At 41.4% G+C, this 17,503-nt stretch overlaps 1 protein-coding gene across 7 annotated transcripts in view; it reads left to right on the forward strand.

Moving 5' to 3' along the window:
• The window catches only part of TENM1 (teneurin transmembrane protein 1), a 775,300-nt gene that overhangs the window by 734,397 nt on the left and 23,400 nt on the right, over positions 1 to 17,503 (forward strand). For all 7 annotated transcript variants that reach the window (XM_054289924.1, XM_054289930.1, XM_054289929.1 and 4 more), the window contains 2 exons: positions 10,407 to 10,773; positions 12,995 to 13,505. In XM_054289924.1, coding sequence (XP_054145899.1) covers positions 10,407 to 10,773; positions 12,995 to 13,505 — 878 coding nt within the window. The remainder of the gene's footprint in view (positions 1 to 10,406; positions 10,774 to 12,994; positions 13,506 to 17,503) is intronic.

Genomic DNA, 17,503 nt, shown 5'->3' on the forward strand with positions numbered 1-17,503 from the left:
CAAATGCTGCCTGCACATGCACAAAGCCCTTGCCCATAACCATCCACCAGCTCATCCAAGCTGCCTTGCCTCCTCCAGGCTTTGAGCTTCTCTCAAAGCTCCACCTTGTATTCCATATGGGCAAGTAGCCTTTGGTTATCTCTCTAAATATGATTTCATTACGATGGAGTTAAGTGGATCAGTTATTTTTGGCAGAAAATTATTATCTCTACTGTGTTGAATTGCACTGCAGAAAACGTTCAGTACAACTTTGTCAGACTGGTGGCAGTCTGCAATGTGTTGAGATACATTGGTTACTACATCTGCCTTTTTTCATCTGTTGCAGAGACATAATAGACAAAATGTAAGCATGAAGGAGATACTGATACCTAATCTATTATCTATATATGCATATTTAACTGTGTCTGTATACATGCAGGTGTATGTGGTTTCTCCCTACACTGCAGAGCTACCATAACTAATCAGATAGTGAAAGCTGGTCCCTGCCCTCCTGGGCTCCAAGCCCCAAGTCAGTCTGCTGAGAAGAGAATGTGGGTGTTGAAGGGAAGATGCAGAGCCAAGCCAAGCAGACAATGTCCCTTCTTTTGTTGTAATCCAGTGGTTCATCCCCATGCACTAGCAAGGTTTGCCTGTGATTTAAGAACAGCTATTTTGACGGAGGCAGTTCCTACTTTAGCCGTGGTTTTTTTTAATTGTCAGGACTAGAATTGTATGCATGTTGCTTTCCTCCTCTCACCAAGCAGTCCTTCACATATTTATGGGCCAAAGGACCTCCCACAGATGTAACAGGTTTTTTGTGTTATGAAGTGAATAACGAGTGAGCTCTGTGTGGAGCTGTCTTTACTGCCTCTGTTCCAAACCTTTCAGATTGCACACTGTATTCTGGTTTGGCCATTTGGAAATGTTGCACCGTTATTTTTTAGGGAGGGGGCCAGGGGAGTGACAAGCAAATGGGTTGTCACAAGTCTGGAGTTTGAGGGGAGGTTTGAGGGCACCAGAGGTGATCTGTCCTGCAAGGATGTCACACACTGCAGGGATACAGATTCAAGCATTGGCTTGGTCAGAGTAAGTACCATGGCAGGAGTTCAGCCTGGGTAGGGACAGCTAAGAATGCCTGATTTCACCTCCCCATGATACCATGTTTGCTGCAGCATCTTTTCTACCGTTGGCTGTGCCGAGAAAAAAATAGTGAAAAGACACTGTGTCAGTGGAGGAAAAAAATGGCAAATGTCAGGACAGAAATGGGTTCTACCCATTTGTAGTGTGCCTCAGAGAGGGTGTTCTTAAAGCTGTGCATGATGGAGTTCAGGTCACAGAGAGCTGCAAACAGAATGATAGATGTTTTATACAGTATGTCACTCTGACAATAGCACATTTACAAACAAATTAGTTAAAAGTGTCTGAAGGACATTCAGCTTTTATAAACTGGGCCTCATCTCCTGCTGATAGCTTCCTTTGGGATGAGTATGGCATGCAAAATGATACACTGCCTTGGAGAATAAATTTACGAAGTTTAGCAATGTAGGTCACATTGCAGGAAATCATAAATGTCTGAACATCACTCAATAGCTATTCAATCAACTGCTCAAAGCAAAATGGGAAACTGAACAGTGTGTAGTTGTCTCCAGTGAGAACCAGGCAAAGTCATGATATGATATGATATAAAACCCTTTAGGTCCTCCATCCATATATACTACATTTTTATTCCTTTTTTCTTGCCACTTCAGAATTAAAATTCTTTGTCATATCAGTAGTGACAATAAAAACAATGTGATTTTTGCTATTGTAACCGTAGAAATGTGTTGGGTGGCTCACAAAAGGTGTGCCAAAAATTTAGGGAATCAGAAGAGTTCCAGTGGTTGAAACTTGTATAAGTAGTCTAGTCCTAAGGAATTAATTTCATTGTGAAATTATTTTTGTATGCTTTCAGTCAGCTAGAAGGATTTATGCTATTCGCTTCATTTTTTTTTTTGTATTTCATTTGAAGGAATAAGGAAGAGATTTTAAAGGACATTTCTAGACCTAGTACTTGCTAGGGATTCCTTTAGCTTTTTGGGTCTAGAAGCTGCTGGAAGCCTGAGATCCAGATATTTAGGACCTCAGCAGAGATGTTGAGGATCATTCTGAAGGCATTTAGGACTTCTTAAGGTATGCAGCCTTTCTAGATCTACAGCTTATGGAGCAGGGGAATCCATGATGGCTTCTGGAGCATGGCTAGAGAGCTACTGGATCTTTCTCCTGGAGTAGTTTGGAAGCCTTTTAGAGCTTTTTCTTAGAGCCTGCCTGGCATTTCTGTGGAGCCCTTTCAGCCTTTCTAGGCCTGAAGCCATGTTATGCCTTTCTAGATCTCGAACTCAGCTACTGAAAATCAAAAACTATTTATTGATCTGATTAGGAACCTACTGTGAAACCATTTTCAGGTGCACTTTTAAAATCTCTTTTCTAGAACCTTTTTGGAAGGCAAGAAAAGAGAATGCCTCTCCTTCTATGTCCAAGTTAATCCATCACAGGCTTGAGATATGTTATTCAGTCAAGTGGTATTTATTGAATTTTGCTTAAAAAACTTTAGTCCTAAACGTTATCCTTGTAAGCCATTCTGGCACAGTCTGACAATGCATATCCAAATATGCATCACAGCAGTAACCAAAGCCCTGAACTGACAGAAATTTAAAGTAGAGTGCCTGCTTACAGTCTCAGACTAGAATCAACCATTCTCCAGTGCATTTCCTTGCATTTAATCAATACAAATGCTCACACTGAAGGGTTGCTGCACGGAATGCTGTTGTCTTGTTTGTTCTGCAAAATGCAAGGTGCCTTTTCTTCTATTAGCTGTTTGAAGTCTTACAGCAGTATGTGTTTCCTTTCTGTTCAGCGCCACAGCTAGTTTGTTTGCATTCATTTTCCTCAGTTGAAAGACCTATTGTGTAAATACTTGTGAAAGATTAGTTGCAGAAAATCATCTTGTGATAACAATTGATCTTGGTGCTAATTTCTGTAAAAGTAAGAACTCAAATTACTTCTGTTGGTTTTTCTGCCTACCATTTTTTATGTCCATGAAGAAAAAAATGTATAATTTAAAGATAATCATGAAACTTCTCTGTAGGTATTTTGCTTTAAGTCTCTGCTAAAATTTAGTATATTATTAGTTCACTCTTACAATGGATTTTAAAAGGCTGTTACTGTTGACTTGCCCAACATTGTAGGAATTCGCCATAGAAGATGCCCTGCCATAAGCATGAATTTCAGGATTACTATTTTTCCCATCCTATTTTCTTTCCCTTGCAGAAGTTATATTTGTGAGTTTAACTCTTATGGGAAGGTTTAAACCACAGAAGTGGATTTGTATTTTCTTGTGAAAGCTGTGGAGTTGGCATTTGTTCTGATCCGTGTGGGAATGCGTTTCACAGCCCTGAGCTGGCTGAGGAGCAGTTTTGGCTCCCACATCTCAACTGGAAACCTCCTGGCAGCAGCTCCTCATCCTTCTCTTCCCCCAGTCCTGCTTTCTGCCCATCCCTGGAGTTAAAGGAGCTCTGCCCTGAGGAGCAGAGCTGATGTCAGAGGTCAAGATCCTGCAGAGGCAGACAGTTTCCTGGGCACAAATCTGCAGGAAGTTTTAATTTCAAGAATTTAATTTAAATTTTCATTATGAGTTTCATTCAGAATTCAGGGAAGAGTCTGAGTATTTAGGTGATATATTCACAGTGGCTGAAAGGTAGGGGTTTGTCTTTTTCAGTTTTGGAAATTTCATTTTATGTATCCTTTCATCCTCTCAGTTTTCAGGCCAGATGCTTTTATGAACCTCAGCAGTTATTGGAAACAAAAGACACAATAATATGCTAGCTCCAGCCCCTCACTGTTCTCAAACAGCTCTTAATTACTGTCTCAATTAAAGCTTTTCCAGATACTCCTTTCCCTTATCTGCATTGGCAGCACACTGGCTTTCTGTATCCAGAACTTCTGAGCCCAAAACAGAGAGATGGAGCCAAAACTCAAGATTTATGCAACCCCACTTTTGTGCCATCTTGTCTGACAAGCCCCAGGACCTGGAACTGTGAGTTACAGAGTGAGGCAGAATGGAGCCAGTCCTGTTATTAGCTAGATTTCCACCTGGTCCCATTCCCTCCTTTTGGCTGTGCAAATTACCTGCAGCAGCATGTTTGGAGGACATCTATTCCCACTCCAGCACTGGAGACATGTTTGGGTTAGATTCAAATTCATGGTCTATTTTGGATATTTTAATTGAAGAGTCTAAAATTCCTCCTCTCAGAGGTACCAGTCTGTTCTAAATACTTCATAAATTCCTTCTGGGCATTTAACAAAGTGTTCCTTTCATAGCCTGTGTAAACCATGGGTACCATGTTTAAGCAGACTTAAATGGCTTAGCAATCTAAGTCCCATTGATTTTTATAGTCAGTGTGCTTATGTGACACTGGATAATATTCCCTCTATTGTTAAATAAGGACGATTTGAAAACCGTCCCCATAGAAATCAACTTTTCATATTGATTTACTAGACCCCAGATACAGTCTTGGAAGTTGTGAAGCAGTAAAAAATAACAAGAAATTATGAAACAAGAAGAGAGCTGGGAAATGAGAGTGCAGCAAGTCTTGTGGCAAGCAAAGAAAGGCAGTGAAAACTGGTGAAGTGCTGTTTTTCCTTCATACTCCTCTAGCAGGTCCCTCATCAGCTGGAAATAATTGACAGCAAAAGCAGGTTGGCAGGGAGATTCTCTGAGCCAAGATCCTGGAGAACTGGTGGCCTCAGACCTCTGAGCTGCATCTGTAAATGTGCCACAGCTGCTTTCCCAGCCCAGGGTAGAAAACAGCAGCCATTAGGCTGTAAAACTCTTTTATTTGGATTTTTCACTGGGAACCAGTGAGTGCAGAGAGCAGCATTTGTGAAGTTTAGGGCAGGGACTGCTACAGCTGAACTGTAAAATTCTGGATTTTATGCTATGCAGCATCAGAAGCAGGAGACACAAAGGCTCCTCCAGCATGGGATGAGGCTGTAATCCCAGCACAGGGAAGGGTTCCCCGGTGTCAAACCACAGGACCAAAATTGTGTTGCTGTGTGCCATTAGGAAAGGAGCAAAGCTGATGAGGGGAGCTGACAGTGTCAGTATCAACAAAAGGAAGAGCCCAGAGTGAGAGCAAACTGACAGAAAATGATGAAAAAATATCCATGATTGTCTATGGGGGAAAAAATAGAGAGAAATATGTGTAGTGAGACATCCTGTGAAGAGTTCAGGGAAGCAGAACCAGTCTCCTTCAGCCTTGTAAACTACCAGCTCAGTCCTAATGGCCTGCATGTGTGAGTCCTTCCTTGGAGCTACTTTGCTCCCAGGAGGAAGGAGAAAGAAGGGTTTAGGCAGGAAGAGAGAAAAATGCATTAGGAGGACATTGTGGTGAGTAAAAGGGTTTGGGAACAACATCTGGAGTATAAATAGGACCCATGGGAATGGCATGAAGCTGTGTCAGGAGAGATGTAGGTTGGATGTTAGGAAAAGGTTCTTCACCCAGAGGGTGGTCAGGCTCCAGAACAGGGAAGGGTTCATAGCACCAAGCCTGACAGAGCTCAAGGAACTTTTGGATGATGTCCTCAAGCCCATGGTGTGATTTTTGGGGCTGTGCTCTTCAAGGTCAGAAGTTGGACTCCATACATGCAGGTCCATCCCTCTCAGGATATTCTATGACTCTTAAGATAAATGAAAGGAAATTTTAAAAGGAATTTAGCAGCAAAAGAGAAATACAGAAGAGGCCATGAGCAGGTCTGCAAGTGCATATCATAGAGCTGAAGAAAGGCAGAGGTAGCATAAACAGAAGTGCTTGAAGCTGAGTAGCACAGATAGGAAGTAATCCATCAGTCAGGACTATCAGAAAAATTTTGGCATGAATTTCGTGCTGTTACATGAAATTGAATCAAAATAAACAAGCAATGCATGGCAAAAAATCAAAGCAATGGTGAAGCCTTTCTAGGGATTTATGCTGCTTCTTTTAATCCATGATAAATGAAACTTATCCCAGTGAAATTTACCCCCACAACCAAACAGTTAAGCTCTTGAAACTGGCATTTGCAGACAAGGATAAATTTTTCACTCTTTACTTGTCTTACTTTGATATGAACAGTATCAATTGTTTGATATGATTTGTTTTAAACAGTACCAAAAATGGCTCAGCCATCAAACATCATGCAAAATGTGCAGAAAGTTTTCTCCATATGCTCAAAACCAAAAGTGAAGCAGTGTTCTTCACTAACTAACCCTTGGATGTGTGTACATCTACAGGCACAAATGGTTGAGTATAATTGTGGACTCCTAGCAGTGCCATTGGGCAAAAACTGATGCTGTTTAATTTAGTTGTCAAGCTTTGCTGTGGGAGGATGGAGTGGGTTTGTGGGCAAGGTTTGCTTTAGCAGGGATGGCTTCTGTGAGAAGCCCCTATTTCCAGTGGATCCAGGGCTGGCCAAGGCATTAGCAGCAGTGGTAACACCTCTGGGATCATGTGTCTAAGAAGGAGAAAAAAACCTCCTCAAGAGAGAGGAGTGGGGATATGTGAGAGGAACAGCTCTGCAGACACCCAGGTCAATGAGGAAGGAGGAGCAGATGCTCCAGGTGCTGGAGCAGAGATTCCTTTGCAAGCCTGTGTTGCAGCCCATGGTGAGATCTCCCAGTGAAAATTCATTTAAACTAAAGCCCCCTTAGTGCACTTGGTGTTTTCCAGAGCACTTGACATGAAAAAATGCATTAGAAAGCCGGACTGGTGGGTGTTAATTTTGCACTTCTCAAACCAGAGATGGATTATTAGATATAGCTGGAGTCTTTATGTTAACACTTAAATGCTGAATTCCCAGAAAAGCTGACATGTTAATACTTACATGCAAAAAGTCTCATTGCTCAAGGGTTCACTTGTTTCGTCAGTGATTTCTATTGCAAATACTCAGTCTCCCATGAACCAAACCAGAATTGTCACCTGAAAATTTCAGTCTGTGATGAATAAACAAACCCTGGCTGGTTGTTTATAATGGGATAATCAGCAATGCTATTTCTGGTCAGTGCTCTAAAAAAAAAGTCCAACTGAATATAAGAAAAAATGCTTGGAATTGGCCCAATTTTGAGTTACAAAAAATATATACATATATGGAAAAGGACTTTTTTACACAGACTTTTGAAGTGCTGCTTCAAATTTAAAGGTATATTAACTGATTTAATGTTCTAACTCTAACTGAGGTTTTGTCTGGAAGAACTTTGTAGCAGGCACAGTGGTATCAGATAAAAATCGAGGTGCTTCTCTGTAATATGTTTATTACCTTTGAATGAAGCACAACTGATGGTTTGGTCACAGAAGCTGCCAGAGGGCAGCTTGCTTTAACGAGGAGTAAACAACCAGTGACTTTTCAAGGTAACAGTGAACCTGAGGGTGCAGTTACACTTCAGCTTAAGCTGATTTAGGTGATTAGTTTTTTACCAGCAAACTGTCCTGAACCTGCTCTCTGTAGGAAGCCATAAACTGGCCTTGCTGCTGGGGACTGCACTGGGAGAAAGGATGGAGTGGGACAGCAGCAGTCCCATCTTACACCACTTTAAGATGTCATGAAGGCTAATCCTGACAAGAACAGTGCAGATTTCTTCTAAATCTCTGAAATTCTTGTTCAGATTAAGAATGCTCAGTGATTTGTGTTATTGTGTATGTTTGATTTTAATTGGGCCATTTCACCTCTTTTCCCCCTCCAATTTCACCAGCACAAGCTTGCAGTGTGCAGCAGCTGGTTTTTATGCCTGCAGTCTCCAGACACAGGTGTATGCTACCTTCAATATTTCAGATGAAATTTAACCAGGGATACATCCATGACTGCTTTAAACTGCAGAAGGGAAGCTGAAGGAATAACCTTCAGTTAGCTTTGCAGAGCAGAGAGCTGGGCAGCAGTTCTGGTGTAGTAACAAAAATTGTTTGGATGTTTCCAACTAAAATTTTATTTATTTTTACCTCACTGCAGCTAGTTTTACAGATGTGAGCAGTATGAAAGCAAATATGCTTGCAGTTAACAGCTGTTAAGCTTTAGGCACATTGCTTCAAGTGAAATGTGCATCTGCATAAGGGTTCCTTCTATTTCAGTAAACTAAATCCACCTCAAGTAAACCAGAGAAAAAGTTTTCTAGGCCCAAACCAGTCCCTGTTTATCTGCAGGACACCAGACATACCTTCACAGAGGGAGGAATTCACATTATTTGCTGGGCAAAGGCAGTGTAGCTGGTCCAAAAAAGAAAACCAGCTATGAAAACATGGCAGGTGCTAGGCAAGGTCATTATGGTAAAATAGATTGTTTTGTCCCAGATTTTTAATTGTGAATAATCTAGTTGCAGATAATCAAAGATTATTTTTACAGCAGTGCCATCTGTGGAGGCCCTAAAGTTGAAGTTTAATGGCCCTATTTGCCATTAAAACTAATCCATCTACTTTGGTAGAAAAAGAAATTATTCTGAATTAAAAGGTGCATTGCAAATATGTTTTTTTCCAAGCTTTTTGGAGAAAGGCATGTAGAGATTCCTCTGTTAAGTGAAGAGTTTTATTTGGTGTCCCAGTGAGCTCTCAGCTGAAGCAAGAGCTAACAGTGGTTGCAAATCAGCCTCAGAGCAGTGGGTGGAACCCAGGCAGTCACACGTGCACAGAAATTAGCACTGCTATGGGAGGAATCTGTTTCCAACTGCTTCACCACATTTAGCATCATTTGGAGGGACTCCACCACCTGGTTTAGCAGAAATCTTGAGCCCAAGAGCATTACTCTTAATGCCAGTTATGATGCTGCCTGGCCAAAAGGCACAAGCAGGAATGGGATTGCTCTGTGAACCTCTGTAATGGTGTGGTACCCACACAGGATGAGACACAGCAGCCACGGTGCCCTCCTCACATTATTAAAACATCACTTACCAAACCAGCAATGCACCTCTGGAAATGAGATTATTCAGGAAATACTGCTGCTTGAGAAGGGAGAGACTTGGCCTCCAGCCTGGTGCTGAGCTGACCCCAGGCAGGCAGGTGGCTGCTGATGGCCACACACTCCAGCATATGGCATTGAGCTTTGTGGGAGCATCAGCATCTCTGAATTCATAATGCTTTTAATTAGCACAGTGGAAAAATGAGCAAAACCAGCATCAAAGTGAGAATAAGTGAAATAGTAAAAGCTTCTGTGACATATAAAGCATGTAAAACAGTTACATTTTAGGCTGGTAATTATTGTCTTCTGGTGATTGAAATATTTAGACCAGAAAAATTCCACTCAGATAAAAGTAACTATCTCTTCATGAAGGATAACAAGTAAAGCATCCTGAGACAGACTTAAATATGATCTCTTGCAATCTCAGGGGCTCAGTTGTTTTCTGACCAGAAAAAACCTGGAGTCCAAACCCTCCACTGGCGTGAGCTGGGGAGAGGGACCAGCCTGCTCTGTTGTTGTTTCCCAGTTCAGCAATCCTGCAATGCCTTTCTCAGCAGAAGGAGTTTGAAGCTCTGGCCAGCACATGCTGTAATCAGCAGCCTGTGTACTGGTTGCCTTTCAGGTTGACAGGGAACCCCACTTTTAATTTGAAGCATATTTAATTCCTCCAGATCGCAGTGCAAAAGATGTCAGATGAGTGAGGTTGTTCTTCAGCTATTTCCTCCAGCTTGGTTTAAAACTTCCTTTGGTCAGCACTCTCACCTGCATGGAGAAAGGCAAAAAGCTACCCTTAAGTATGACAAATTTACTCATTCCATGACTGAAATAATGAATTCACAAAGCAAAATCATTATAAATAATTAAACTTGGCTGCATTATCATACAAAGTAAGATATATTGGTGTATTATTTTGCTACAAAGAATTAAGCTTGTATTTCTTGTGGCATATAAGTCTTATAAACATTTCTTGCTTAGTAAATAACAGTGGAAATGAGTCCTACTCTTCTGGTATGTCATTTTCCTTTTGTGCTAACAGGCAATTAAAGTGTTACGACATTGACAACCTCTCACTGTTCTCCACTCTGCCAGCATTGACTGCAACCTTGAAACAATAACATTCAGACCTAAAAAATTTTCTGGCTGATGTTGCATGACATGAAGTGTGTGTTTTTATTTGCATGACTGCATAAGTGTAATAAAGTTCCCGCTTTAATGGACTTGTGCAAATACCTCTCAGAGGGTGCTAAATTACTTTTCAAATCAAATTTTGTTCCACACTGGAGTGGGACCTCAGAAAAGAGTATGCTTGTTGAAATTTGTTCCAAACCTAATTAAAGGTACTAGAGAATCAGTGCTGAGAGAATCTGCCAGGTGTCTGGATGATGTGATCAGAGACGGTTAAATAAAACTGTCGTACTGCCCTAATCATTATCCTTCCATTTTTTTCCCTGCTTTCCCGTTTATATATTTTCCAGGTGCGGTTAGAGTGGCCAACAGACCTGACAGTGAACCCTCTGGACAACTCCCTGTATGTCCTGGACAACAACATCGTGCTGCAGATCTCCGAGAGCCGGCGCGTGCGGATCATCGCGGGGCGCCCCATCCACTGCCAGGTGCCCGGCATCGATCATTTCCTGGTGAGCAAGGTGGCCATCCACTCCACCCTGGAGTCCGCCCGCGCCATCGCCGTGTCCCACAGCGGCGTCCTCTACATTGCCGAGACCGACGAGAGGAAAATCAACCGCATCCAGCAGGTCACCACCAACGGGGAGATCTCTGTCATTGCTGGAGCCCCGTCGGATTGTGACTGCAAGATTGATCCCAATTGTGATTGTTTTTCAGGTAAGGAGGTGATTTTTATTTCCTGTCTGTCATCTGTTGGGTGTTGCTGGGCTTGGAAGGGCCCTTCAGGGGCAAAGAGAGAGGCAAGAATCTTGACCTCATGTTCAGAATTATTTTATTATTATTATTTTATTATTATTATTCTGGATTTATTATTTTATGATATATATTACATTAAGACTATACTAAAAGGAATAGAGAGAAAAAGTTCCTAGAAGCTTGCCCAGCTAAGAATAGAAAAAGAATGAATAAACAAAGGAGCTCTCTGTGATTCTGTCTCAGAGAGAGCTCAGCCTTTGATTGGCCCTTAATTGTCAACATCCAACATGGGCCAATCACAGATGCACCTGTTGCATTCCACAGCAGCAGATAACCATTGTTTACATTCTTTTTCTGGGGTCTCAGCTTTCCAGAAGGAAAAATCCTAAAGAAAGGATTTTTCACAAAAGATGTCTGTGACAGTTGGGTTTTCTGATAAAGCTGCAGATCAGCAAAGTAACTAGGGGAGGGAGGGACAAGCAGTGATTGGGTTTCCTTGGAAAGCCCAAAACCTAATCAGCAGATCTTCAGGAATTTAATCCATTCACTTTTGAGATGTAAGTCTTCCATTGCCACTGGAGGAGCTTCAGGGTGGTGGTAGCTTTTTCTCTTTTGATGCAGTGATTACACACTGTTCAGAATTACTTCCATGTCTGCCTTACTGTGTCATTTGTCAAAGCTGCATTTGCCCCTGTTGAAGGTGGTACCAAATTGTACCTAAATGCTACTGGAACAGGCAGCCCTGCTCAGCAAGAGGTTTCATATCAAGTGCAAAACATCAGCTTATGCCTTCTCATCACTCATGTCATACTGCACCACCAGCAAAATGGTACAAACATATACTGTGCAGAATTCCTTTCTCTTTGTGTGTTTGAAACTGGAGTTATTTCCAGGCCTGCAGTGCACTGCTGGACATTCTCACCAGCACAGCCACTCTCCCCTGCATGCACCAAAACAGAGTTTGGCTCTTTTATTTCATAAAACATAATGGGACAAAGGGCAGCATTCCCATACAGAGGTGTGCAGTATGTTGCCATCTTGTCATCTCTAAGAACTGAACATGTTCAGCTTCATAATAATGTCATAATTCTTAAGCCTCTCATTTCAAGTAAAAGGTTAATTACTGACAGGAAAACATTAAGTATGTCAAGAACAGAGTGGAAAAAATGCAAATGGTCTTCCACAGAAGGTGGGTTACTGACCCAGCATTGTGATGATAATCAAAGGCTCCTGTGCATTGCCAACTGCTGCCAGCTTTAGTGGTGGCTCTAGGACACCAGTGAGGAACAGAATCCTGGACAGGATTCCTATTGAGGAAAACTAGTCTCAGTGCTGAAAAATGAAAAGAACTGTGGCAAATATAATGATTGTGCCAGCCTGGCTTGGTGAAAGGCAGGGTCAGCTTGGCAGAAAGATCCACTGACTTTTCCATTTCCAAGGAAGCCAATAGGCTCGAGAACACCAATAGGGTGGGCTCAAACACTCCAGCAATTTCTTGACTCAGTCAGGAGAAGTAGAAAAATACACACAGTAATGTGGTTTTCCCTAAGAGTGAGGTTTAATATGCTTTCTTGCTATTTACAGGAAATCCTGCTCATGTAAACTCATTTTGATAGACACATACAGACCATGATAATGCAAAAATCCTTTTGAAACCTTAAATGACACAAATCAAGTAAATTGTCAAGAGATATTGAAAGGGATTGTTTCTCAAGGCACTTTTTGGCTACTGTTCTGATTTTGTTTTCCTGCAGTGTTGAGTTTTTAATAAGTATAAACTAATCTTTCTTTCAGTGTCATTTTAGCTGAATTAATGAGTTTTATTTTCTTTTTGTTTACAACACAATTCGGCTTTAACAACACGCCAACAGACAGTAAGTAGGGAATGAAACTTCAGGTATCGCAGTCTTTTCTTTCACAATTCTGCATTAAAGCTTTCCTGAACAGCAGGGTTTGGGACTCAGCAAAAATGCTGTGAATTAGATAATTTATATTCCTGTTTGTCCTCACTGAGACTAATTTAGAATTGCACCAACCTTAGATAATAGGGATTTAATTAGTTGGAAGAGGATATTGTTTTATTGACCTGTAAATGATACTGCAGAGAAGCAGCCTGTCAGGCTTAAGAAGATCAGCTTAACAAGGGCATTAGAGATTGCTAAAATTCCCATTTCTCCTCCAGGTGATGGTGGATATGCCAAAGATGCAAAGCTGAAAGCACCTTCCTCCCTAGCGGTGTCTCCTGATGACACGCTGTACGTGGCAGACCTGGGCAACGTGCGCATCCGCGCCGTGAGCCGCAACCGGGCGCACCTCAGCGACTCCGGCCTGTACGAGATCGCCTCGCCCGCCGACCAGGAGCTCTACCAGTTCACCATCAATGGCACCCACCTGCACACGCTCAACCTCATCACCAGGGACTACATCTACAACTTCTCCTACAGCAGCGACGGGGACGTGGCCACCATCACCAGCAGCAACGGGAACTCGGTGCACATCCGCAGGGACACCAGCGGGCTGCCCCTCTGGGTGGTGGTGCCGGGGGGCCAGGTCTACTGGCTCACCATCAGCAGCAATGGGGTCCTGAAAAGGGTCTATGCCCAAGGCTACAACCTGGCCCTGATGACATATCCTGGAAACACGGGGCTTTTAGCAACCAAGAGCGATGAGAACGGATGGACAACTGTGTATGAGTAAGTCCACGACACTAAATGCCTGCTGCAAGGAGTCCTGTTTTATGGGGACTGAAACTTATATATGAGCAGTAAAACTTTCTTAGACAGTTCTAGCTATTTAAAAAGACACCCTGCTACTAACACTGTGTGAGACAGGACAAGCAGTGCTGTTGCACAAGCTTTTAAAATGAAGCACTGCTGTTTCTTAGGGGCCTAAACCTGTCATATGTAAAATCTCTGTGCACAGTGCCTGTTAAGTGCAGCAGAAATTGCCTGAGATTACACTTCATTTGCATTTTCTTGTTATGAATCTGTTTCTCTAAATGAAAATATGAGATTTTTTTTGTAGCTTAAGTGGTACAGGCAAGTTGTGATATGAATCAGGAATTTGCAAAATTTCTGAAGACAGCAAAAAGGGGAAAATTAGCATGCTCACCAGAGAACGGGGTGTTGCGAAGGAAATTGAGCATCTCAGTGGAAGGAATATCCAAAGACAGGAGTGAGCTTGTCTCTACCAGCAGGGGAGGAAGATATTTAATAATAGCAAATGGATATGTAATAGCAAAAGGCTGTATATAAGGGGAGATGGAAAGGCTTCATAAACAAGACCATTGACAGAACTTCTAAAAAGCAAGACAAGATAATTCAAGATGGAGTCAGGACACCCCAGTCTGAGAACAACCCAAGAGAAAGTTCATTTTTTATTTACAAAGAGGTGCCTTGTATCAGGATTTCTCATTATTTGTAATTATTTGTCATAATCCCTGTTTGAGGATTCAGCAAGTGCTGGATGAAAATTCTGTCCCTAGTTCAGAGTCCTTAAGGAAGATAACGGTACCTATTTTCTGTAGAGCATAGGAGTTCATGGTCAAAAACTAAAATGAAACCCATCTAGGTGAGATTGGAACAAAAAACACATTGATAAGAAGTGAGTTACTGCCTGAGTCACCTGGAGAGGTGGTTGAGTCCCTGTCATTACAGGTTTTTAGAATTATAATTTCTTCAAATGAAAGTAGGATAAAAGCGGCGAAAATGCTGCCTAGTGTGTGAGGGTTTTTATTCAACAGGATGTTTCTTCATCCTGTTCTCTATTATTCTGCCAAAGACTAAATTAATAGGGTAGGCATAAGTATAAGCCATTAGAGAGGGCCTTTTATTACTCTTCCTGGGAAAACAAAAGCATACAGGATCTTCCTGGTTCAGTTATCATTATCAAACATCTGTTGATGGAAATTTCAACTCCCTTGCAATAGCACAAGCTCTCTGATACCCTGGTGCTGTTCAAACACTGATCAGAGTCACCTTTTATAAACAGAACTGACTGTAAATGTATGTATGCTTGTTTTTAATAATTTCAGTGCTGAGAGTTGGCCATTTATATCCCCACTTGATGATGATGTCAGTCCATACCACAGACCAGTGACACTTTCAAAGAGCCTTTACAGTAACTCCATGTCTATTAAAATGCTGAACAGCAGGCCTTGTAGCAGGGCCTTGATTGTTAGAGCATGGGAGAGAGATTATTTTTAGTCATGTACCTTTCAGTCCTGGCATTCCTACTCTCAGTGTCCCACTGACATTGAGCATAAACCATTTCACACTATTGCTCTTGCTATACTATTGCTTGTTCCTCTTTTTAAAGTAGGGCTGAAAGATCTTTTAAAGGACTTTACCTGCTTGCAAGTGCAGTATGTAGTATAGATTTAGTCATTAAGAAGTACCTGTAGCTTGGGAGGATTTATATGAGGTATATGATTAACTCAAGGAAATTTTGCTAAATTAAAGAGTTTTACATACTTTCCCAGCTTTAACTACAGGCTGGGTAACACTGTCCTCACCAATGCTTCGAGTTGTCCAGGATTTGCATGGCCACACACTCTGCCAGCATACATCAGTCAGGGAAAACTAACAGAATTACAACTTTAGCATTGCAAAAACAGCAGCAAAATTAAATAATGTCAATTAAATAAAATAATGTGATTAATATTTATATTCAATCCAATATATTAAGTCATTTTCATAATACATTACAAATTCCTCAATGACTGAAATGCGGAATGTCTGCTCCAGTCAGAGACACAGTGGGCTGTGATCACCTCTGTGCTGAATAGTTGTGCTTTCAGGAGATGCTGCTCACCTGCTGCCATGAATAGGTCATGGGCTGTGATGGCTTTGGTTATCTTTTACCCAGATACTGTTTTCCAGGGAGGTCACATTCTGTAATGACAGCCAATTTCAGTTTGAAGATTAGAAGTTTTTGAAGGGTTTATATGAATTGCTTGTGAGCACTATGAGAATGTATCATTGGAACTAAGAGCAACTTTCAAATTGTTTGAAGTCATCTTTGGTGCTTAAGCTAGATTTGCATTCCCATCCAAAAGTTCAACCCGTGGCACTGTCAAGCTGAAATAGGGACGAGTTAGTTTAACAACACATATCACACATACTTGGGAATATGAGCAAAGATAATGAGCTGTTCAGAACATCTACCTTTATGTCAGATCACTCACAGAGGGAAATTATTAAGAGGTAGAAAACCACCTACAAAAGTACATCCATCTACTCTAATCTGATGGAATTGAAGTGCTGAAAGAGCTCTTGCATACAATTATAGCTAATGTACAATTTTAAGTCATCTAGATTTCTTTTAATATTGTGTCATTAAAGCTGTAAAAGGGGAGGGGAAGCACTGGTCCTCTATTAAATCAAGGACAAGAAAACACCTGCAAGAAACAACTCTGAAAAAATTAATTAGACTGCTTTCCCTTTGAAATGATATAACTCTTAACTGTGCTACACATAGAAATGCAAATGGATTGTGAAGCAATATCCCCATGTGTGCATTTCAAATACTAGTGAGCACTTCCTCATGTGAGTACTGAAATCAATGCAATTATTTGCATGATTAAATGGTCACTGACATGATTAACAGTGGCATAACTGAGCTCCAAATTAACATTAAGAAATATGTCATGATTCCACCCCTATTAGTATGGGTAGGACATTGCAGGAGCTGAGTCCCAGTGTGCTGCTATTCATCATGTGGAAGGTGACAGAACCTGTCCTCAGAGGGCTGAGTTTCTTGGAGCAATCTGGAAGGGGAAAAAAAACCCTTTAGATGATCATGGTGTGGAATCAGTACTGAGACACTGTTCTGAGTGTCCTCCTGAAGTCAGTGGGACCATCTACAGGAGTGAGAGGCCTCTGGCATGTGCTGGGTCTCATTACCAGTCAGCACTTTCTGGCCAGCCAGGCAGGAACAGTTTATCCCATTTTCAGCTAGACAGGGAGTTTTGTATTTCAGCAGCTGCACTATCAGCAGCCAAACTGGATCCTTAGTGAAGATGGATCCCATGTCTTGAACACAAGTACATTGCAATAAACCAGCTGTATTTGCACCTTAAAAATGCAGTTTTGGGGGATTTTCTGTGGTACAGTAGCAAATCCAAATAACCTACCAAGCTGTCACACCTGCTTGGTCAAGCAGTAAATGAAATATAACTGCCTGATGTTCATGGAGTTTTCTAATGATGAAAAGTAGTGATCTGAGTCAATTTTAGTCCCTGCCTGTGGCACCCAGTCAACTTGCACAGAACCATCATAAGGGGAGAATGTCAATAAGTCACACAATATATATAAGGGCAGTGAGAGGTGAAAAGGAGAGAGATTATTTTTAATTTATAATTTGATTAATTTTAACTTATTTGTTAAAAAACCACAAAATGGTCACTAGTTCATTCTCTAGTGTTTGTTTGGAAAATAGCAGCTCTATTTTTCTTTCTTAATATTGGAGGGAAGATAAAAAGATCCTGATATTTTTTCATCAATACTTCTTGTGACATATAGATTTTGTCTGACTAATTAGGGGCAAGTAAAGATCCTAGAGAAATTATGCCAATACCTGAAAGGGAAGAACAAAACCAGATCATCTGCTGATGTGAATTGGAGCTTCATTGGCAACAGTGCAGTTCTGCCAGCTGATGTACTGGTTTGGTCTGTGAGAGGAGACAACTAAT

The sequence above is a fragment of the Melozone crissalis genome, unplaced genomic scaffold, assembly GCF_028551555.1.
Source record: "Melozone crissalis strain CALT ecotype California unplaced genomic scaffold, PUWL_Pcris_2 ptg000068l_1, whole genome shotgun sequence".
NCBI classification, from domain to species: Eukaryota; Metazoa; Chordata; class Aves; order Passeriformes; family Passerellidae; genus Melozone; species Melozone crissalis.